Source organism: Piliocolobus tephrosceles, chromosome 1 (assembly GCF_002776525.5).
Source record: "Piliocolobus tephrosceles isolate RC106 chromosome 1, ASM277652v3, whole genome shotgun sequence".
Taxonomy (NCBI): domain Eukaryota; kingdom Metazoa; phylum Chordata; class Mammalia; order Primates; family Cercopithecidae; genus Piliocolobus; species Piliocolobus tephrosceles.
This window is the reverse complement of record NC_045434.1, coordinates 36,033,224-36,056,216: the sequence shown is the minus strand read 5'-3', so window position 1 is coordinate 36,056,216 and position 22,993 is coordinate 36,033,224. Positions and strand designations below refer to the sequence as shown.

General features: G+C 41.0%; 1 protein-coding gene across 1 annotated transcript in view; it reads right to left on the bottom strand.

The window, feature by feature from the left end:
- The window catches only part of AXDND1 (axonemal dynein light chain domain containing 1), a 185,197-nt gene that overhangs the window by 52,850 nt on the left and 109,354 nt on the right, over positions 1–22,993 (bottom strand). The window contains exons 20-22 of the mRNA XM_026447899.1: positions 13,656–13,749; positions 5,247–5,446; positions 4,043–4,139 (exon numbers count right to left, since the gene is read on the bottom strand). Of these exons, the coding sequence (XP_026303684.1) occupies positions 4,043–4,139; positions 5,247–5,446; positions 13,656–13,749 (391 nt within the window). The remainder of the gene's footprint in view (positions 1–4,042; positions 4,140–5,246; positions 5,447–13,655; positions 13,750–22,993) is intronic.

Below are 22,993 nucleotides of genomic sequence, written 5' to 3'. Positions count from 1 at the left end.
AGAATGTTCTTACATATGTCTCTTAGTCTAGAGCACTTGTATAAGAGTTTCTCTGGTATACTGACAGATGAATAGAATTGTTTGTTGCAAGGTGTGTTGCAACTTTAACAGATAATGTTAACTGATTTCCAAAGTGAACGTACAAATTTATATTCTTACCAGCAGTATTGGAAGTACCTGTTGCTCCCCTATTCTTATTAACACTTATATTGCCAGACTTGGCAATTTCTTTTTTTTTTTTTTCTTTTAGATGGAGTTTTGCTCTGTTGCCCAGGCTGAAGTGCAATGGTGCGATCTCAGCTCACCACAACCTCTGCCTCCCAGGTTCAAGCACTTCCCCTGCCTCAGCCTCCCCAGTAGCTGGGATTGCAGGTGCGTGCCACCGTGCTGGGCTAATTTTGTATTTTTAGCAGAGACAGGGTTTCACCGTCCTGGCCAGGCTGATCTTGAACTCCTGACCTCAGGTAATCCACCCACCTCGGCCTCCCAAAGTACTGGAATTACATGCATGAGCCACCACATTCGGCCTAGACTTTGTAATTTTTGCCAATTTGTTATGTAAGTAATGATATTAGTTTGTATTTCCCTTATCACTTACAAAATTCAACAGCTTTTCATAAGTATGTCAGCCATTTGGATTTTCTCCTTTGTGAGGTATACGTTCAAGCTTTCTGCCCATTTTTCCATTGGGTTGTGTATTTTTATAATATTGGTTCCTAGAAGGTCATTTTATATTCTGGATACTGGCCCTTTGTCAGTTATAAGTGTTGCAAATACATTCGCCCATTTTGTGGATTGTTTTTGTTTTAATGGTATTTTCTTGATAAAAATAATTCTTAAATTTAAGGTAATCAAAACTATGAACCTTTTCCTTTTGAGTTAGTGTTTCCTATCTCTTACTTTAAAAAAAATTTTCCTACCCCCAAGATCTGAAATATCATCTTCTAAAAGCTTTATAATTTTGACTTTCACAGGTAGGTTTCTAGTCAATTTGGAACTGATTTTTATGTGAAGTACAAGTCTAATTTCATCTTTCCTATATAGATAACCAATATTCCTAGTTTTGGGGTTTTTTTGTTTTGTTTTGTTTTAAGATAGAGTCTCACTCTGTCGCCCAGGCTGGAATGCAGTGGCGCAATCTCAGCTCACTGCAACCACTGCCTCCCTGATTCAAGGGATTCTCCTGCCTCAACCTCCCGAGTAGCTGGATCTACAGGCGTGCGTCACCATGCCTGGTTAATTTTTTGTATTTTTAGTAGAGACGGTGTTTCACCGTATTAGTCAGGATGGCCTCGATCTCCTGACCTCGTGATCCGCCCTCCTCAGCCTCCAAAAGTGCTGGGATTACAGGCATGAGCCACCGCGCCCAGTCCCCTAGTATTTTTAATTGGAAAGTTCATAATTTCCTCATTAATGCTATATGCCATCCTTATATAAAAGGCCATAAATTTTTGGTTCTGTTTTTGATTCCATTGTTACAGTTGTCCACCTTTAAACTAACACTATGCTGTGTCAGTTTAGCTTTACAAGAAGTTTAAAATATGAGAGGATGAGTCCTCTCACCTCATTTTCAAGAGTGTGTTAGCTATTCTTGATTCTTTGAATATCCAAAACAGCTTTTAAAGACAGTTTGTCAAGTTAAAAAAAAAAAAAAAAAAAAAACCTGTTGGAAACTTGATTGTGACCCCTAGATGAGTGCTGTTTAATAGAACTTTCCACAGTGATAGAAATGTTCTATGTGTGCATGGTCCAATATGATCCCTGGTAGCAATATGTACTACTTAGCACTTAAAATATGGCTAATATGACTGAAGAAATAAATTTTTAAATTTAAATTAATTCAGCTGGGCATGGTGGCTCATGCCTGTAATCCCAGCACTTTGGGAGGCTGAGATGGGTGGATTACTTGAGGCCAGGCGTTCAAGACCAGCCTGACCAACATAGCAAAACCCTGTCTCTACTAAAAAGACAAAAATTAGCCAGGCATGGTGGCCTGTGCCTGTAATCCCAGCTACTCAGGAGGCTGAGGAACTAGAATCTCTTGAACCCGGGAGGTGGAGGTTGCAGTGAGCCAACATTGCACCAGTGCACTCCAGCCTGGGCTACAGAGCCACATTTTGTCTCAAAAAATAAAAATAAATTAATTCAAATATAAATAGCAATATATGGCTAGTGGCTAGTGTATTGGACAGGACCGCTACATTCTCCTCTCTCTGAGGAAAATTGACATCTTTACAATATAGAGTCTTCCAGTTTATGAACATGGTGTATCTTCCATTTAGGTGTTTTAATGTTTCTCAAATAATGTTTGAACTATACTCCAGAAAGGAACTGATCAACTTTTATTAGATTTATTCCTGAGTATTTTATATTTTGAAATTATCATAAATATTACCTTTTTTGTATTTCATTTTAGAACTACTTAATGCTGGCAGGCATTACATATACATACATATACACACACACACAATGTACCCTGCAATTAATGGCAATCTATATTTATATATACACACACATATATATATTATATATATGCCATTAATTTTTTATTAATTGGGTTGTATCCAGTGTACCTATAGATACATTACAGAAGTTATATTACTAACTTGCATTCCTAGAATAAAGTTAACATGTTCATAATGTATTACCCCTCTCATTTACTGCTGGATTTGATTTGCCCGTATTTTGTTTAGGATTTTTGTATTCCACATGAGACTGGTCTGTAATTTCCCTTTCTTGCACAATCCCTTTTGGGTTTTTGTATAAAAAGTATTCCCTCTTCTTTAGACTCTGAAAGAGTCTGTATAAGAATAGAATTATTTATTTCTTAAATGTTTGATAGGGCTTGCTGTTGAAGCTGTCTACACCTAGAGCATCCTTTGGGGGAAGATTTTTGACTAATTCCTTTAATGGTTATAGGACTAGTTGGGTTTTTAATTTATTCTCAAGTCTTCTGGGTTATATTTATTTGTCCATTTCATCTAAGTTTTCAAATGTTTGTGATAATGTCCTTCATAATCTCTTCCTACTATCTTTCGAATATCTGAATCATCTGAATTACACATACCTGATATATTTTTTTGCATCTTTTTGTCTTAATTAATTTTGCCAAAAGCTTCCCAATTTTACTCTTTTAGCAGACCAATTTTGGGCTCTCTTGATCATCTTTTTAGTCAGGTTTAATCTTGATGCATGTGTACAATGTGTAAAGATCAAAGCAGGGTAATGGGGGTATCCATCACCTCAAATATATATCTTTTCTTTGTGTTGGAGACAGCCAATTCTTCTCTTCTAGCTATTTTGAAATATACAATGAATTATTGTTAACTATAATTTCCCTAATGTACTATTGAATACTAGAACTTATTCCTTCTATCTAACTGCACTTTTGTACCCATTAGCCACTTTGGAAGGCAGTTTGACCGTTTCTTTAAAAGTTAAACACACATTCCATGTGACTCAGCCATTCCATTCCTGGATATCAACCGAAGAGAAGTGAAAGTATATGTCTATTCAAAGACTTAATATATGAATATGCACTGAAGTTATCTAGCAATAAGTTAAAACTGGAAACAACTCAAATGCATATCAACAGAGACTAGATAAATAAATTGTGTCTATCCACACAATGAAATACTACTCAGCACTGAAAACCATAAGTAGTTGATGAAAACAACAATATGAACCTCTAAGTACTCATGCTTAGTGAAAGAAGTCAGACAAAAAAAGAGTACATTCTTTATAATTCCACTTTTATAAATTCTAGAAAATAAAAAATAATCTTTGGTGTTAGGTGGTAGATCAGACACTGGTGACAAGATGAGGCTGGAAGAATAAATAAGAGTACAATGAAACTCTGGGTGTGTTTGACATGTTCCCTATTTTTAGTTTTTATTAACCATTTTTATGAGTATATGCATATTTTAGAACTTATAAGATTGTATTCTTTAAATATGTGAGTTTATTGTACATCAATTGAACTTCAAAAATCTGATAAAAACAAACAAAACAAAAACAAAACTAAGGGGAAAACGGTTATTACCTTCAACTTATCCACCTCATAAAGGTCTTCAGTAGCATTTCTGTGTGAGTTAGTGGATTTACTCAGAGCCATTGCTGTTACCATCCCTTCGCAACAACTGCAAAAAGAGGGAAAAAAAGAAAAAGAGAACATACACACTCAGCATAACCTATTTATTGTTGGTTCTTCTTCTAAGTTTAAAATGTTACAAATCCAGACACAGTGGAAGTTCACCATAATAACTCAGCTACTGACTCACCAAGGAGAATAATTTGTCTCCTCAGTTTCTTACCCTTGTCCTCCTTCTTCCTTCCATCCCTCTTATTCTTGACCCTTGGTAATATTGAATTGAAATGAAGGGAAAATTTGCTTAGATTGTAAGAGCTACTTCCTGAATTTAAAGTAATCATAGCATCAAGCTTGTATCTTAGATTATAATTTTCCAGACTTCATCTTTATTCAGTGGAAATCCAGCTTTTCAGATATAAGGGCTTGTGGGTTTTTTGTTTTTGTTTTTGTTTTTCCATTTTGTAAAAAGATGTTTGGTTGGCATTTAGTGAAGCACAGAAAAGTATACATTCAGGGCCAGGCATGGTGTCTCATGGCTGTAATTCCAGCACTTTGGGAGGCCGAGGTGGGCGGATCACTTGAGATCAGGAGTTCGAGACGAGCCTGGCCAACATGGCGAAACTCCGTCTCTACTAAAAATACAAAAATTACCCAGGGGTGGTGGTGCACTCCTGTAAATCCCAGCTACTCAGGAGGCTGACGCATGAGAATCTCTTGAGCCTAGGAGGTGGAGACTGCAGTGAGCCGAGATCACGCCACTGCACTCCAGCCTCAGTGACAGAAGAAAACTCTGTCTAAAAAAATACATGACAGCACATAGGAAATTACAATATTCTTCTTAAATCCACTCCCTCACCAGTATGTGCAAAAGTGTAAGATGTGTCTTATTTATGCAAGAAAGTGAGTCCTTTTTTCCTAATTCTTACTCTCACATACATACACTTCTCATCCTGCCCATGCTGACAGTTTTCAAAAGAAAACCCAAAATCTCATATTATAACTGGTCATGGTGTTAAAGCTAGTTGAAAAACTGAACTAGTATTTCTTTCAAGGTTTTAAAATAACTCCTGTTGCTACTACTTCACTGTCTCTTCTCTGTTTTATGCAACATTCAATTCTTCAAAAGAGCGACAATAAAATAACCAGATAGCTTCACCTGCTCAAATAGCGGGAGTATTGGTACAACTTCCTTGTCAGTTCAATCGCATCTAGCTCTAATCGCGCAACTCCTATATCGTGTTTCTCACCACTTTCGTCCTCCAACTTTAGGAGACAGTCTTGGTCAGTAAAGTTGGGTATCATTAAAATCAGCAAGTTTACCATCCACTGGATCATAGATATATGTAACTCATCCATCTGTTAAAAAATGAGTATAATACAAATGACCCACTTTAAGTAAATCAAATAGTAAAAACCACACCAAATTTTAAAATAGAAATGATCGTGCCTGTGTCCAACTTTCAACATTACAATTCTTAATGAAATCAAATCATCAGCTAGTATGACCCTATTTTCTTTTGCTCACTATACAACATTAAGCTACTCTCTTTTTTTATTGATATTTATTTAACTTTTTTGAGACGGGGTCTCAAAAAATCTCACTCTGTTGCCCAGGCTGGAGTGCAGAAGCATAATCACAGCTCCCTGCAACCTTGACCTCCCCAGGCTCAGGTGATCCTCCCATCTTAACCTCCTGAGTAGCTGGGACTACAGGAACACACGCCACCATGCCTGGCTAATATCTGTATTTTTTGTAGAGATGGGCTTTACCATGTTGGCCAGGCCGATCTTGAACTGCTGGGATGAAGCAGTTCGCCCACCTCGGCCTCCCAAAGTGCTAGGATTACAGGCGTGAACTACACGCCCAGCTACTAATCTCTTCTTTAGCCTGGTCATAGATAATAACCTATTAAAGCTACAATTCTCAAATTGTACATCAAGGCATTCCAGGGTTCCATAGCAAACTCGCAAGGATGCCATAGGATTTTAAATTGAGGGAAATAACAATGATATGTAACATCTGCCAGACACAGCATGAACTTAACACAGTTCACAGTTTTCAACTTTAGATGCATTGTATTAATTTTGATGACATCATATCTTTTTGAAACTGGTTTGATTGGTGGTTGTGTGATTAAAAAAACAAGTATTGTGTGAAAATTAACATGCAACAGAAAATGAAGGTGGTAACATCCAATCTGATTCCAAGGTCAGAGAAGCTGTACCATGGCAACGAGTACATGCCTTACATTGGTAAGCGATATTGAATAAATGAGAATAAAATAAAAGGTTTTTTCTTTCAATGTATGTGAAGTACTTTTCCAAATGGTTAATAAATTGTTAGGACATTAAATATTTAGTAAGCGGTTTGAACCTACCTATTTAATAAACCTACTTAACTGTGAGGTATTTCTTTTGACTTAGGAGTGTGAAAATACTGAAACCCAAAGGGCACTGTGAATAGAGAAAGTTTGAGAACCTCTGCATTACAGTATTTGCTGAGGCTGGGTCCCAGAAATAAAATACAAAAAACCTGTATGCAAAAATCAGACACAACATACTTGTCAAATACCCTACTCCCTTTCTCTGTTTAGTTCTGGAGTATTTCTCTAGGCTTAAACATGATCTACTCTGAGAAGACTTACTAGTTTCCACTGGCTCTAATTTGCTCCCCTTCCCATGTTTCTGCAGTACTTTGTACATATCTCTATCATAGTCATTTGCACGTCTATCTCCTCAATTCACCTGTCTGTAAGACATGAGCCATCAACTCATCCCTGCATACCACACACGGTACTTACCAGGGAGTAAGTGCTTAACAAATGTTTCTGGAATGAATGAATACAAATAAAATCCAATACTAAAACCCAAACTTCCTGCTTCTTGATTCAGAGGGAGAAGTTGTTAATGACCTAAAGCAATGTTGATTAATGTATTTGACACCTGAATTTACATATCAGGAAAAGGGGCAAACTTTCCTGAGAAAGAGTAAAAAAGGCAAGTCTTCTTCACAGGAAAAACATACTACTTCCTTACATATTCTACTAGCTATGTCCCTGCTGCTTCTCTGTGAAAGTGCATAAATTCCCAACTATTCTTTCATATACCAACAGCCTAGATTATACTATCATTGAAATAACTCATTTTTGCTTACATAAAATATTAATCAATCCTTGGACTATCCTTAGGAAATAAGCACAAATAGATATCTTAATTTAAAAGTTACATCAGAGAGATTAAATTGTAGAATCAAGGTCAAACAATAAACTGTAGGTAAATTTAAAATTAAAATAAATTAAAAATAAAGAATATCTTTTACTTTCTTAAAGCCATGTCATTCTTTTTAATGAGATGGAAAGTAAATATAATTTTTGTACTAAAATATAGATTTACTGTGATTCTTATATAAAATTCTTAAAAGAAATTTTAAGATGAATTAACTGCTTTTCTTTTATGAAAAGACTTCTTCCAAATTTACTAATCTTTTCAGGGATAACAAGTGATTAATTAGCCACTTCTTAGCTGATATTAAGAAATAAATAGGCCAGGCATGGTGGCTGACACCTGTAATCCCAGCACTTTGGGAGGCTGAGATGGGTGGATCATGAGATCAGGAGTTCGAGACCAGCCTGGCCAAGATGGTGAAACCCTGTCTCTACTAAAAATACAAAAATTAGCCGGGTGTGGTGGCATGCACCTGAATCCCAGCTACTCAGGAGGCTGAGGCAGGAGAATTGCTTGAACCCAGGAGGCAGAGGTTGCAGTGAGCTGAGAATGCGCCACTGCACTCCAGCCTGGGTGACAGAGCACGACTCCGTCTCAAAATACATACATCATACATAAAAAGCAGGCCGGGCATGGTGGCTCATGCCTGTAATCCCAGCACTGTGGGAGGCCAATGTGGAAGGATTGCCTGAGCTCAAGAGTTCGAGACCAGCCTGGGCAATATGGTGAAACCCCATCTCTATAAACACACACACACACACACACACTTAATTTGTCCCTTCCAAATATAAGTGAAATTTAACAATGAGCAAAAGAAACTTACACTATGGAGAGGTCATTTTGAAAATGGACAGGAGGAAATATTTCCATCTTGGTGTGAGTTTGTTGCTAAAAATGATACATAGCTCACCTTTTAAAAGTCTAAAATCTATATATATAAAAAATCTGGAAGTATGTTTCTCATCTTTTTAAAAATCTTAGAAATACAGCATTTCAACTGACTGGGAACACTTTGTTAAAATATAGGAATGCTATACTGAATAATGTTTTGGACAACTGTAAGAACAACTGATTAACATTATGATAGATGGAAAAAATTACTAGTTAATTAAAAAAAAAACTTTTGCATAACTGATGGATGGAATTGAAATTTCTTTCTCTCTCTCTCTTTTTTTTTTTTTTTTTTTGAGACATGGTCTTGCTCTGTTTCCCAGGCTAGAGTGCAGTGGCACAATCATAGCTCAGTGCATCCTTGACCTACCAGGCACAAGTGATCCTCTCACCTCAGCTTCCCAAGTAGCTGTGACTATAGGTGTATGCCACCATGCCTGGCTAATTGTTTTATTTTTTGTAGAGGTGAGGTCTTGCTGTGTTGACCAGGTTGGTCTTAAATTCCTGGGCTTAAAGTAATCCTCCTACCTTGGCCTTCCAAAGTGCCAAATTACAGGCATGAGCCATCACGCCTGGCCTGATTGATGGAAATGAAAAGTGAATATTATAATTTAATAAATACAGCCACTGATGTATTTCTTCAATTTGGATTCATGTTTCTTTCTAAGCTATCATTTCAGCAATGACCGCCATTAAAAATTAGTATTGAAGGAAACTGAATTTAGAAGCAAACTTCAAATAACTTTATAATCACAAGTTTAATCTGCAATTTAAACCTGCAATTATAAAACATCATGAAGCTTGTTTAATCAGCTTTTTGAACCATTACCAAAAATCATGATAAAAAACAAACAGAGATCAGTTTTTAGACAGCCAAGCAGCACGGGTAAAATAGAGTAAGGAGGCAAAGGAAAAACAATAACAAAAAAACTGGAGGTAAGAACATGGATCAGGACAGAAAATGAACGGTGAGTGAAAACCCAGACAAACTTTTCTGTATTTATTTTTATTTAACTTTTATTTTAGGTTTAGGGGTACATGTGCAGGTTTGTCACACAGGTAAATTGCACGTTGTGGGGGTTTGGTGTACAGATTATTTCATCACCCAGGTAATAAGAATAATAACCAATAAGTAGGTTTTCGATCCTCATCCTCCTCCCACTCTCCACCCTCATGTAGGCCCCAGTGTCTGTTTTCCCTTTCTTTGTGCCCATATGTATTCAATGTTTAGCTCCCACTTATAAGTGAGAATATGTGGTATTTGGTTTCCTGTTCCTGTGTTGGTTTGCTTAGGATAATGGCTTCCAGCTCCATCCATATTGCTGCAAAGTACATGATCTCATTCCTTTTTTGGGTACACAGTATTCCATGGTGAATATGTACCACATTTGCTTTACCCAGTCTACCATTGATGGAGCATTTAGGTTGATTTCATGTCTTTGCTATTGTGAATAATGCTATGATGAACATATGAGTGCACATGTCTATATGGTAGAATGATTTATATTCCTTTGGGTATGAGCCAATCATGGGATTTCTAGGTAGAATGGTAATTCTAAGTTCTTTGAGAAATTGACAAATTGCTTTCCACAATGGCTGAACTAATTTACATATTCCCACCAGCAGTCTATAGAGTTCCCTTTTCCCCAAAACCTCACCAGCCTTTTAATTGGGGCATTTAGCCCATTTATGTTCAAGGTTAGTATTGATATGTGTGGATTTGATCCTGTCATCATATTGTTAGCTGGCTACTATGCAGACTTGTTTGGTTGCTTTATAGTAGTGTAAATACCTAAGCGTGTATTTGTCGTGGCTGGTAATGGTCTTTCTTTTCCATATTTAGCACTCTCTTCTGGACCTCTTATAAGGCACATCTGGTCACAAAAAATTCCCTTAGCATTTGCTTGTCTAAAAAGGATCTTATTTCTCCTTTGCTTATGAAGCTCAGTTTGGCTAGATACGAAGTTCTTGTTTGGAATTTCTTTTCTAAGAATGCTGAATGTAAGCCCACAATTTCTTTTGACCTGTAGGATTTCTGCTGACATATCTGCTGTTAGACTTATGGAGTTCGCTTTGTAGGTGACCTGCCCATTCCCTCTACCTACCTTTAACATTTTTTCTTTCATTTCAGCTTTGGAGAATCTGATGACTATGTGTCTCATGGATAGTCTCCTTTTGTAGTATTTTTCAGGGACTCTCTGCATTTCCTGAATTTGAATTTTGGCCCCCTTAGCGAGGTTGTGAAAATTTTCGTGCATGATATCCTGAAATATGCTTTCAAAATTGCTTGGTTTCTGTCTTTTTCGGGAATGCCAATGAGTTGTAGATTTGATCTTTTTACATAATTTCATATTTCTCAGAGGTTTTATTCATTCATCTTTATTGTTTTTTCTTTATTTTTGTCTGAGTTATTTCAGAGAGCCAGTCTTCAAACTCTGAGATTTTTTTCCTCAACTTAGTTGATTCTGCTGTTAATACTTGCAATTGCATTATGAAATTCTTGTAGTATGTTTTTCATTTCTGTCAGATTAGTTTGGTTCTTTTTTATTTTTTATTTTTTTGAGACAGAGTTTCATTCCTGTTGCTCAGGCTGGAGTGCAATGGCACGATCTTGGCTCACTGCAACCTCCACCTCCCAGGTTCCAGCGATTCTCCTGCCTCAGCCTCCTGAGTAGCTGGGATTACAGGTGCCCACCACCATGCCCAGCTAATTTTCTGTATTTTTAGTAGAGATGGGATTTCACTATGTTGGCCAGTTAGTCTCGAACTCCTGACCTCAATCGATCCACCCACCTCAGCCTCCCAAAGTGCTGGGATTACAGGTGTGAGCCACCACGCCTGGTGGTTCTTTCCTATAATGACCATTTCATCTGTCAGCTCCTGTATCATTTTATTGTAATCCCTAGATTCTTTGGATTGAGTTTCAACTTTCTCCTGTATGTTGATGATCCTTGTTCCTATACATATTCTGAATTCTATTTCTGTCATGTCAGCCTGGTTAAGAAACATTGCTGGGGAACAGTGTGGTCGTTTGGAGGTAAGAAGACACTCTGTATTCTTGAGTTGCCAGAGTTCTTGTGCTTTCTAATCTTTGTGAGCTGATGTTCCTTCAGTCTTTGAAGTTGCTGTCCTTAGAATGAATTTTCTTTTCTCTTTCCTCCTCTTTGACACCCTTGGAAGTTTGATTCTGGTGTAAGGTGGGTTCAGTCAACCTGCTTCATTTCTGGAAGATTTTAGGGGTCCAAGGCTCAGCTTAGGCCTCCTGGACTGCATGCTGTAACTCTAGGGTCTGGGATCAGGTCCTCAGCTTTGTAATCTGGCCCCTCGAGGTTAGGAACCTACTGTATTGGAAGAGCCAAGGAGTTCCCAGACGACTAGTCACAACACTCCAATGGGTGATGTCAGCCAAAGCAATTCACTAGGTGGTGACAGTGGGATCTGTGCTTGTTTACACACGCCAGGAGCAGCAGCAGTGCAGCAGGGTGCATGCTCATCAGCTGTGGTGGGGCACTAATGAGGGCAGGGATGTGGACATTTGCAGTGGTAGCAGTATAGCATGTTGCAGGGAGTAGCCCACCAATGTCCCTGTGCATGTTCACACTGGTGGTGGCATCAGCATGGGGGCAGAGTGTTGGCAGGCGCAGGACTGGTAACCTCTGTGCACATAGTCACAAAGGCAGCAGTGGCCGCACAGGTGGGAGGCAGGTCTGCTGGTATCCATGTGTAGTTTCATGCCAGCAGCAGTGTTGGCACAGTGGCGGAGCACTGGCAAGCACGAGGTTAGCAGTCTCTGTACCCATGAACACTCCAATGGCAATGGCAGTGCAGCACAGGGTGTGGGGCCACTGGTCTCCTTGCATACCTTTGCATTGGTTATGGGGTGGGTAGTGTGATGCACTCACAGTGGCAGCAGTTGGCATGGTAGGGTGCATGTGCACATGTGAGCTGGCTGGGAAGGAGGGGCAAGTTCTGAATACATGCACCCAAACTAGCAAAGCAATGTAGGGGATGGTCATGGGTGAGTGCACACTGGCAAATGGCATTGGGGAGGCTGTGATGGGTAGAGTACATGGGCGGGCTGGTGCTCGTTAGTGGGGGATGCTCTGCTGGAGCTCTCCAATGGTCAGGCATGGTCTACAGGTACAGGAGGTACAGGTACATGATGCAGGCCCCTGGGAGGCACCTCAGCCGGGCATCCAAGGCTGCACTGCAAATAGGCATGGTCAGGCTGGAGTCCTGGGAGAGTCCACAAGATGGGGGTGCTTAGGTGAAACTGGCCCTGTATTGTTCAGGTCTGATAGTTCCCCTAAGACTAATATCTCCTAGAGGAGCAAGGCAGGCATTGGGGGATAGGCATCCCGACTGTGCTCCACTAGAGATGCTCCCGCAACCAAACCCTCCAGGCTCCCCACTGGCTGGAGTGCCACCCCTACCACCTCTCTAAGCAGCTCTCTCTGCCAGCTTAAGTGACTGTGGGGGTCCTGGGATCTCCTGCTGTCTGAATTTCAGATGCCTATGTCAAGAGAAGGTCACTTCTCACCTGCTTAGCTCACTTTTTCCCCAAGAGTCATTGGGGGCCAGCAAGGAGTCCCAGTGTGTGGTATCCCTATGCAGGGTTTCCAGCTTCCTCCCCCTTTAGCCCAGCATCTGTATCTTCCCTCCTCCGCTCTCAATGCCTTCCCTCTAAAGATATGCTTGGAGTGCACCAGTCTTTCTGATCTTCTAGTCCCTCAGTGGCAGACGTTTCTCCTGGCTGAATTTAGTCAGCCATCTTGTCTCCTATATCCAACTTTTCTGTTTCTAAATATTAATAAGAGTTAATATGGATACACAGGATACACATCATTCCTCATAGAATTTACAATCTTGCAAATTTTCTACACAGATTAATGATAACAATGCAGTGTTACAATTGAGGTATATAAAGGCACTTTCTAAGTGACCCTATACTATAAAAATTAAATTCTGGAAAATACCAAATTGAGCATATGATTCCATGGAGATAAAACCCTAATGGTAAATCAAGCATTTTGCCAAAGAAGGCATTAATGTAGCAGCACCATCAGATACCAACAGTGCTGGAATATTCTTCCTAAATTCGTTCAACAAACATTTATTAAGTCCCACCATGTGACAAACACTCTGCTACCCTTTTTCTTATTCATTTTGGTTATCAGAGGAATTTTTCCCAAGCCTGTGGATTGCCTGAATCCATACTTCCAGCTTAACATATTTGCTCCTTGACTCTTCAATTCCAAAACTCCATTCCAGAGGCAGAAACATTCTGCTTTAAAAAATCCATTGAAAACTATTTGAGAAATTATTATACAAGCTTCTATTTTGCCCTCTCAACCTCCTGCTTCATTTAAATAGGGAGAACTTTGTTTTTCCTCGAAGAAATTTGCAGCCGAGGCAAAATATAACATCAAAAATCCTTACAAGTACATACGTGGCGCTGAAGTTCAATGTTACCATTGTTAATTTCATTGCCTATCTTCAAAAGCCATTGTTGAATCATGTTAAGTATGTATGCTTGGAGTACCCTGAAGGAAAAATCAAGTAAAATAAAAGTGATTGGCTGATTTAAAAGATAAATATAACTATCAGCTATGAGAAAGAGTATTATTTGGCTGGGTATTGTAAACTTAGATGTTGACAATTGCTTGAGAACTCAGGAAAGGGGAATCAAAGCCCTGAATTCTCTGGTATGATAGTTTACTCACTGACAAAGCTTTCCTAACCCCCACGTAGGTAGCAAGATGCACTGTGGAAAAAGCAGATCATACCTTCAATATTAGCTCTCTACTGTAAAAACCTACACCCTTTACATTTACTTCCAGGCTAGTACTATGTGAGAAGAATGAATTTTAAAATCCTCTCAATGAATTACTTCCAGCATGATAGTGTGAGGAGCAAGGCTGCCCTCCCCACTGCCCTCCACCCCAGTGAAACTGGTAACAATTATTTTTTAAAATACACCACTTAAAGCCTCTAAATATGGTGCCATGGAGAAGTTCCAAAAACATCTATTCAAGAAAACCTGTGAAGATTCAGTAAGAAAGGCAATAATCTATGGTATTTGAACCATGACTGCTCCCTCCTCTCCTTAGCTCAGTGAGGCAGCAACTCCATTTCAGAATGCTGTAGCCAAGAACACAGAGCTCCCTAACCCTCCAGCTCCCAATCAGATGGCTTTCTTCTCAGGAGGAACAGGACATCATGGATTTTTATACTGCCTCCAGCTATCTGTTGATGAGTCTAGGTACTGGGTAAATGCAGGTAACAAGTAGGGGTTGTCTTCTTCCACCCAGCCCCTATTTATAGAGTAAAGACTCTACCCTATGCATAGCATGCTGAGAATCATGGGTCCCTGATTGTCTGGGCTTGTAAGGCAGTGGTTCAATTCCATGAGAGGCAATCCAAGAAGACCTCAGGCTGCTACTTTCCCCTCTAAGGAGTGCTCAGCTCTGACAGTGTGAGTGTCATTCAGAGAAAAGCTTACCATTGTCCCTACCCCCTGCTCCAGAATCCTAGCTCAGATATTTTGCCTGGAGGTAGAAGAAGGCAAAAAAAAAAAAAAAAGAAAAGAAAATTAAAAAGCTCCTAATCTTATCCCAAATAAACTAACTTCATTTGCAACACAGCCTGAAGACGTTCAAATCTAAGGGTGCTTTCAAGAACAGTGGAGGTTTGGTGAAATGCAGTTCAGTGGAGATTCAAGATAGAGGCTAAACTGTAGGTTAACTAGTTTGCAGGAGAGAACCAGGGACTGAGACAATTGAGGGAAGGCCACTTGGGTTCAGAACAAGATCAAACACTGATCTCAGGAATTATTCTTGCCAAGGAGCCCAAATTACATGAAAGTAGTTTTAGAGCAATATATGCCCCAGAGAATTATTGAAAACAATAATTAGTGAAGTTTAACAGTTTGGTGTGGTCAAAGAAAAAGAAGCGAACCTTGACAAACACAACTGTCACTGCAGGGTGACAGTATGCATACCCAAAAACTGCACCTTCTTGAGAGCAAGATCAGGGACTTAAGACAAGGAAGAAGGGGGTAGCAACAAAAGTTGCTACAGTATATTATCTAATATGTCCAGTATCCAAAAACCAAAAACAACAACAACAACAACAACAAAAACCTTACAAGGCATGAAAAGAAACAAGAAAGTATGAAATATACACCAGGCAGGCAACAGAAACTGCCTGTGAGACTGATCAGACCTCAACTTCAAAGTAGCTAAGGTTTGGCTATGTTCCCACCCAAATCTCATCTTGAATTGTAGCTCCCATAATTCCCTCATGTTGTGGGAGGGACCCAGTGGGAGATAATTGAATCATGGGGATGGTGTCCCCCATACTGTTCTCGTGGTAGTGAATAAGTCTCATGAGATCTGATGATTTTATAAGGTGAAGAGCCCCTTTCACTTGGCTCTCATTCTCTTCTCTTATCTGCCACCATGTGAGATGTGCCTTTCACCTTCCACCAGGATTGTAAGGCCTCCCCAGCCATGTGGAACTGTGAGTCCACTAAACCCCTTTTCCTTTGTAAATTACCCAGTCTCTCGTATGTCTTTATCAGAAGCATGAGAATGGACTAACATAGTAAAATCGGTACCAGGAATGGGGCGCTACTGTAAATATACCCAAAAATATGGAAGTGACCTTGGAACTGGGTAACAGGCAGAGGCTGGAACAGTTTGAAGGGCTCAGAAGAAGAGAGGAAAATGTGGAACAATTTGGAACTTCCTAGACACTTATTGAATGGCTTTGACCAAAATGCTGATAATGATATGGACAATGGAATCCAGACTGAGGTGGTTTCAGATGGACATGAGGAACATCTTGGGAACTGGAACAAAGAAGATTCTTGTTATGTTTAAGCAAAGAGACTGGCGGCATTTTGCTCCTGCCCTAGAGATTTGTGAAACTCTGAGCTTCAGAGAGATGATTTAGACTATCTGGTGGAAGAAATTTCTTTCCTTCCTTCCTTCCTTCCTTCCTCTCTCACTCCCTCCCTCCCTCCCTCCCTTCCTTCTTTCTTGTCTTTTCTTTTCTTTTCTTTCTTTCTTTCTTTTTTTTTTTTTGAGACAGAGTCTCCCTCTGTCACCCAGGCTGGAGTGCAGTGACGTGATCTCGGCTCACTGCAAGCTCTGCCTCCCGGGTTCATGCCATTCTCCTGCCTCAGCCTCCCGAGTAGCTGGGACTACAGGCATGAGCCACCACACCCAGCTAATTTTTTGTATTTTTAGTAGAGACAGGGTTTCAACATGTTAGACAGGATGGTCTTGATCTCCTGACCTCATGATCCGCCCACCTTGGCCTCCCAAGGTGCTGGGAGTACAGGCATGAGCCACCACACCCAGCCTTTTTCCATATTTTGTTTTGTTTTTTTGAGACGGAGTTTCACTCTTGTTGCCGAGGCTGGAGTGCAATGGCGCAATCTCAGTTCACCACAATCTCCACCTCCCGGGTTCCAGAGATTCTCCTGCCTCAGCCTCCCAAGTAGCTGGGATTACAGGCATCCACCATCATGCCTGGTTAATTTTGTATTTTTAGTAAAGATAGGGCTTCTCCATGTTGGTCAGACTGGTCTCGAACTCCTGACTTCAGGTGATCCACCCATCTCGGCCTCCCAAAGTGCTGGGTTTACAGGCGTGAGTCACTGCACCCAGCCAGTGGAAGAAATTTCTAAGAAACAAAGCATTCAAGGGGTGACTTAGGTGCTGTTAAATGTATTCAGTTTTATTTTTATTTATTTTATTTTTTATTTTTTGAGACAGAGTCTCTATCTCACCCAGACTGCAGTGCAATGGTATGATCTCAGCTGATTGCAGCCTCCACCTCCCAGGTTCAAGTGATTCTCCTGTCTCAGGCTCCTGAGTAGCTGGGATTACAGGCATGTGCCACCACACCCCGCTAATTTTGCATTTTTAGTAGAGATTGAGTTTCACCATGTTGGCCAGGCTGGTCTCAAGTTCCTGACCTCAGGTGATCCACTTGCCTTGGCCTCCCAGTGTGCTGGGATTACAGGTATGAGCCACCACACCCAGCCAGGTATTCAGTTTTAAAAGGGAAACAGAGCATAAAAGTTCAGAAAATTTGCAGCCTGACAATGCAAGAGAGAAAAATATCCCATTTTCTAGGAGAAATTCAAGCCAGCTGCAGAAATCTGCTTAAGTAATGAGCAGCCAAATGTTAATCCCCAAGACAATGGGGAAAATGTCCCCAGGTCATGTCAGAAACCTTTGGGGCAGCCCCTCCCATCACAGGCCTGAAGGCCTAGGAGGAAAAAATGGCTTCATGGGCCAGGCCCGTGAAGAGCACACAGACTGCTCTGCTGTGTGCAGTCTAGGGACTTGGTGCCCTGCATCCCAGCTGCTCCAGCCATGACTAAAAGGGGCCAAGGTACAGCTGGGGCCATGGCTTCAAAAGGTGCAAGCCCCAAGCCATGGCAGCATCCACATGGTATTGAACCTGCAGGTGCACAGAAGCCAAGAATCAAGGTTTGGGAACCTTAGCCTAGATTTCAAGGATGTATGAAAACGACTGGATGTCCAGGCAGAAGCTTGCTGCAGGGGTGGGGTGCTAATGGAGACCTCTGCTAGGGCAGTGCAGAAGGGAAATGTGAGGTGGGTACCCCCACACAGAGTCCCCACTGTTGTGCTGCCTAGTGGAGCTGTGAGAAAATGGCCACTGTCCTCCAGATCCCAGAATGGTAGATCCACCAACAGCATGCATGGAAAAGCCATAGGCACTCAACCCCAGCCCATGAAAGCAGCCAGAAGGGAGTCTGTACCCCACAAAGCCAATGAGGCAGAACTACCCAAGACCATGAGAACCCACCTCTTGCATCAGCGTGACCCAGATGTGAGACATGGTGTCAAAGGAGATCATTATGGAGCTTTAAGATTTGTCTGCCCTGCTAGATTTTGAATTTGCATGGAGCCTGTAGCCCCTTTGTTTTGGCCAATTTCTCCCATTTGGAATGCCTGTATGTACCAAATATCTGTACCCCCTTTCTATCTAGGAAATAAATAACTTGCTTTTGATTTTACAGGCTTATAAGTGGAAGAGATTTGCCTTGTCTTGGCTGAGACTTTGGACTGTGGACTTTCGAGATAATGCTGAAATGAGTTAAGACTTATGGGGACTGTTTGGAAGGCATGATTGGTTTTGAAATGTGAGGACATGAGATTTGGGAGAGGCCAGGGGCAGAATTATATGGTTTGGCTGTGTCCCCATCCAAATCTTATCTTAAATTGTAGCTCCCATAATTCCCTCATGTTTTGGGAGGAACCCAGTGGAAGATAATTGAATCGTGGGGGTGGTTTCCCCTACACTGTTCTCATGGTAGTGAATAAGTCTCATGAGATCTGATGGTTTTATAAGGGGAAATCCCTTTCACTTGGCTCTCATTCTCTTGTCTGCTTCCATGTGAGATGTGCCTCTCACCTTCCACCATGATTTCCTGTGAGGCCTCCCCAGACATGTGGAACTGTGAGATCATTAAAATTCTTACTTTTGTAAATTGCCCAGTCTTGGGTATGTCTTTATCAGCAATGTGAAAATGAAGTAACACATGTTAGTTCATGTTCACAGAACTAAAGAAATCCATGATTAGATAAGCAAAGGAAGGTATTACAACAATGTTGTAGCAAATAAGAGAATAGAAATTAAAAATGTAAATTGGAAAAAAGAAATAAATGAAAATTTTAAAGTGAAAAAGAACAATAACTGAAAAATGTTTTAAAGTCACTACTAGGGCTCAACAGTAAATTTGAACTGGCAGAAGAGAGAAGAATTGAACTTGAAGATAAATATGTGGAAGTTATTCAAGCCAAAGAATAAAGAGAAAAAGAATGAAGAGACAGGAAAACAGTCTTGAAATATGGGACACCCTTACACATAAAGGGAGTACTGGAAGTAGAGAAAAGAAAATACATAAAAATATTGAAAGAAACAGTAGCTGAAACTCTCCAAATTTATTGAAAAACAATAACACATTCAAGAAGCTTAACAATCTCCATGTAAGATAAACACAAAGAGGTCTACAAACTTATATATGAGAATTTAAATGCTAGAAGTCAAAATAAGGAGAAAATCTTGAGAGTGGCAAGAGAAAAACAACACATCACTTACAAGGGAGTTCCAATAAGATTAACAGCTGACTTCTCAGAATATACAATAGAGGCCAAAAAGTAGCAGGATAACATATTCATACTGCCTAAAGAAGAAAAGTGTCAACCAAGAATCCTATATCCAACAAACATATGTTCCAAAAATGAAGGTGGAATAAAGACTGCCCCAGATTTTTAAAAAAACTGAAGAATTTGTTGCTAGTAGATTTTCCTTACAATAAATCCTAGAGGAAAATTTTCAGGCTGAAAGTAATGACCACAGATGATGGTAATTAGAATCTACACAAAAAACAAGGCAGTGTAAAGAAAATTATGCAATTTTAAAAGACAATATGAATGCTTATTTTCTATTTCTTAACTGATTAAAGAACTTGTATAAAATAATGTATGATGTATTGTTGGGCCTATAACATAAAAATGTAATATATGTATAATATATATGTCAAAACAGCACAGAAGAGGTGGATGGAAGCAAACTCTAATGGGTGATAGAAATGATGACAGATGGTAAATTTATAATTATAACAATGTATTTTTGGCTTGTAATATTATATTAGTCCAATTCTACAATGCTATAAAGAAATACCCTAGACTAGATAATTTTTAAACAAAAGAGGTTTAGTCGACACACAGTTCCACATGGCTGGAGAAGCCTCGGGAAGCTTATCATCATGGCAGAAGGGGAAGGAAAAACAAGTACATCTTCACAAGGCAGCAGGAAAAAGAGAAGTGCAAGTAGGGGAAATGCCAAATGCTTATAAGACCATCATATCGCATAAGAACTCACTCTCATGAGAACAGCAGGGGGAAACAGCCCTCATGATCCAATCATCTCCTTTCCTTGACATGTGAGAATTACAGGTCCCTCCCTCAACACATGAGGATTACAATTCAAGATGAGATTTGGGTAGGGAAACAGAGCCAAAACATATCATTCTGTCCTGGCCCTTTCCAAATCTCATATAATTTCACATTTCAAAACCAATTATGCCTTTGCAACAGTCCCCAAAGTCTAAACTCATTTCAGGATTTACTCAAAAGTCCACAGTGCAACATCTCATCTGAGCAAGGCAAGTCCCTTCTGCCTATGAGCCAGTAAAATAAAAAAAACGTTAGTTCCTTCCAAGATACAATGGGGGTAGAGGCACTGGATAAATGCTGTCATTTCAAATGGGAGAAACTGACCAAAACAAAGGGGCTACATGCTCCATGCGAGTCTGAAATCTAGCAGGCCAGTCATTACATCTTAAAGCTTCTAAATAATCTCTTTTGATTCCATGTCTCACATCCAGGTCATGCTAATGCAAGAGGTGGGCTCCCACAGGCTTGGGCAGCTCCACTCCTGTGGCTTTGCAGGGTGCAGCCCCTCGCCTGGCTACTTTCATGGGCTGGTGTTGAGTGTCTGTGGTTTTTCCAAGTGCACAGGGCAAAGTGTTGATGCATCTACCATTCTGGGGTCTGGAGGACAGTGGCCCCCTTCTCGCAGCTCCACTAGACCCCAGTGGGGACTCTGTGTGGGGCCTCCAACTCTAAATTTCCATTTTGTACTGCCCTAGCAGAGGTTCTCCATGAGGGCTACATCTCTGCAGCAGACTTCTGCCTGGATATCCAAGCATTTCCATACATCCTCTGAAATCTAGGTGGAGATTCCCAAACCTCAATTCTTGACTTCTGTGCACCCACAGGCCCAAGATCATCCTCTGAAGCAATGGCCCAAGCTGTACCTTGGCCCCTTTTAGCCACGACTGGAGCTGAAGTGGCTGGGACATAGGGTGCCATGTCCAGAGGCTTCACAGAGCAGCGGGGGCCCTGGGCCTGACCCATGAAACCATTTTTACCTCCAGGCCTGTGATAACAGGGGTTGCTCTGAGGATCTCTCACGCCCTGGAGACATTTTCCCCACTGACTTGGCTATGAACATTCAGTTTCTCATTACTTATGCAAATTTCTGCAGCTGTCTTTAATTCCTCCTCAGAAAATGGGTTTTTCTTTTCTATCTCATGGTCAGGCTGCAAATTTTGCAAACTTTTATGCTCTGCTTCCTCTTGAATGCTTTGCCACTTAGAAATTTCTTCCACCAGATACCCTATATCATCTCTCTCAAGTTCAAAGTTCCTCAGATTTCTAGGGCAGAGGCAAAATGCCACCAACCTCTTTACTAAGGCATAGCAAGAGTAACTTTTACTCCAGTTCCCAGTAAGTTTCTCATCTCCATCTGAGACTAGCTCAGCCTGGACTTCATTGTCCACATCACAATCAGCATTTGGTCAAAACCATTCAACAAGTGTCTAGGAAGTTCCAAACTTTCCCAAATCTTTCTGTCTTCCTCTGAGCCCTCCAAACTATTCCAACTTCTGCCCATTATCCAGTTCCAATGTGGCTTACACATATTCAGGCTAACTTTATAGCAGTACCCCACTTCCGGTACCAATTTCCTGTATTACTCCATTCTCACACTGCTATAAAGAAACTACCCAAGAGTAGGTAACTTTTTTTTTTTTGAGGTGGGGTCTCACTCTGTCACCCGTGCTGGAGTGCAGCAGTGCAATCTCGGCTCACTGCAACCACCGCCTCCCAGGTTCAAGTGATTCTCCCACCTCAGCCTCCCAAGTAGCTGGGATTACAGATGCCTGCCACCACACCCAGCTAATTTTTGTATTTTTAGTAGAGATAGGGTTTCACCACGTTGGCCAGGCTGGTCTCAAACTCCTGACCTCAAGTGATCCATTCACCTCAGCCTCCCAAAGTGCTGGGATTACAGGCGTCAGCCACCACACCTGGCCAAGACTAGGTAACTTATAAACAAAAGAGGCTTAATTGATATACAGTTCCACATGGCTGGGGAGGCCTCAAGAAACTTACAATCATGACAGAAGGGGAAAAAGAAGCAAGTGCCTTCTTCACAAGGCAGCAGGAAAGACAGGGGTGGATGCAGACAGGGGAAATGCCAGATGCATATAAAACCATCAGATCTCAAGAGAACAGCATGGGAGGGCGGAGCAAGATGGCCGAATAGGAACAGCTCCAGTCTCCAACTCCCGGCGCCAGCGACACAGAAGACCAGTGATTTCTGCATTTTCAACGGAAGTACTGGGGTCATCTCACTGGGGAGTGCCGGACAATCGGTGCTGGTCAGCTGCTGCAGCCCGACCAGCGAGAGCTGAAGCAGGGCGAGGCACTGCCTCACCTGGGAAGCGCAAGGGGGAAGGGAATCCCTTTTCCTAGCCAGGCGAACTGAGACACACAACACCTGGAAAATCAGGTAATTCCCACCCCAATACTGTGCTTTAAGCAAACGGGATACCAGGAGACTATACCCACACCTGGCCAGGAGGGTCCCACGGCCACGGAGCCTCCCTCATTGCTAGCACAGCAGTCTGCGATCTAACCACAAGGCAGCAGCGAGGCTGGGGGAGGGGTGCCCGCCTGTGCTGAGGCTTAAGTAGGTAAACAAAGACGCTGGGAAGCTCGAACTGGGTGGAGCTATAGCAGCTCAAGGAAACCTGCCTGTCTCAGCTCTGCACCAAGCGGACTCCCATACAATAATAATGGAAGACTTCAACACTCCACTGTCAACATTAGACAGATCAACGGGACAGAAAGTTAACAAGGATATCCAGGAATTGAACTCATCTCTGCACCAAGC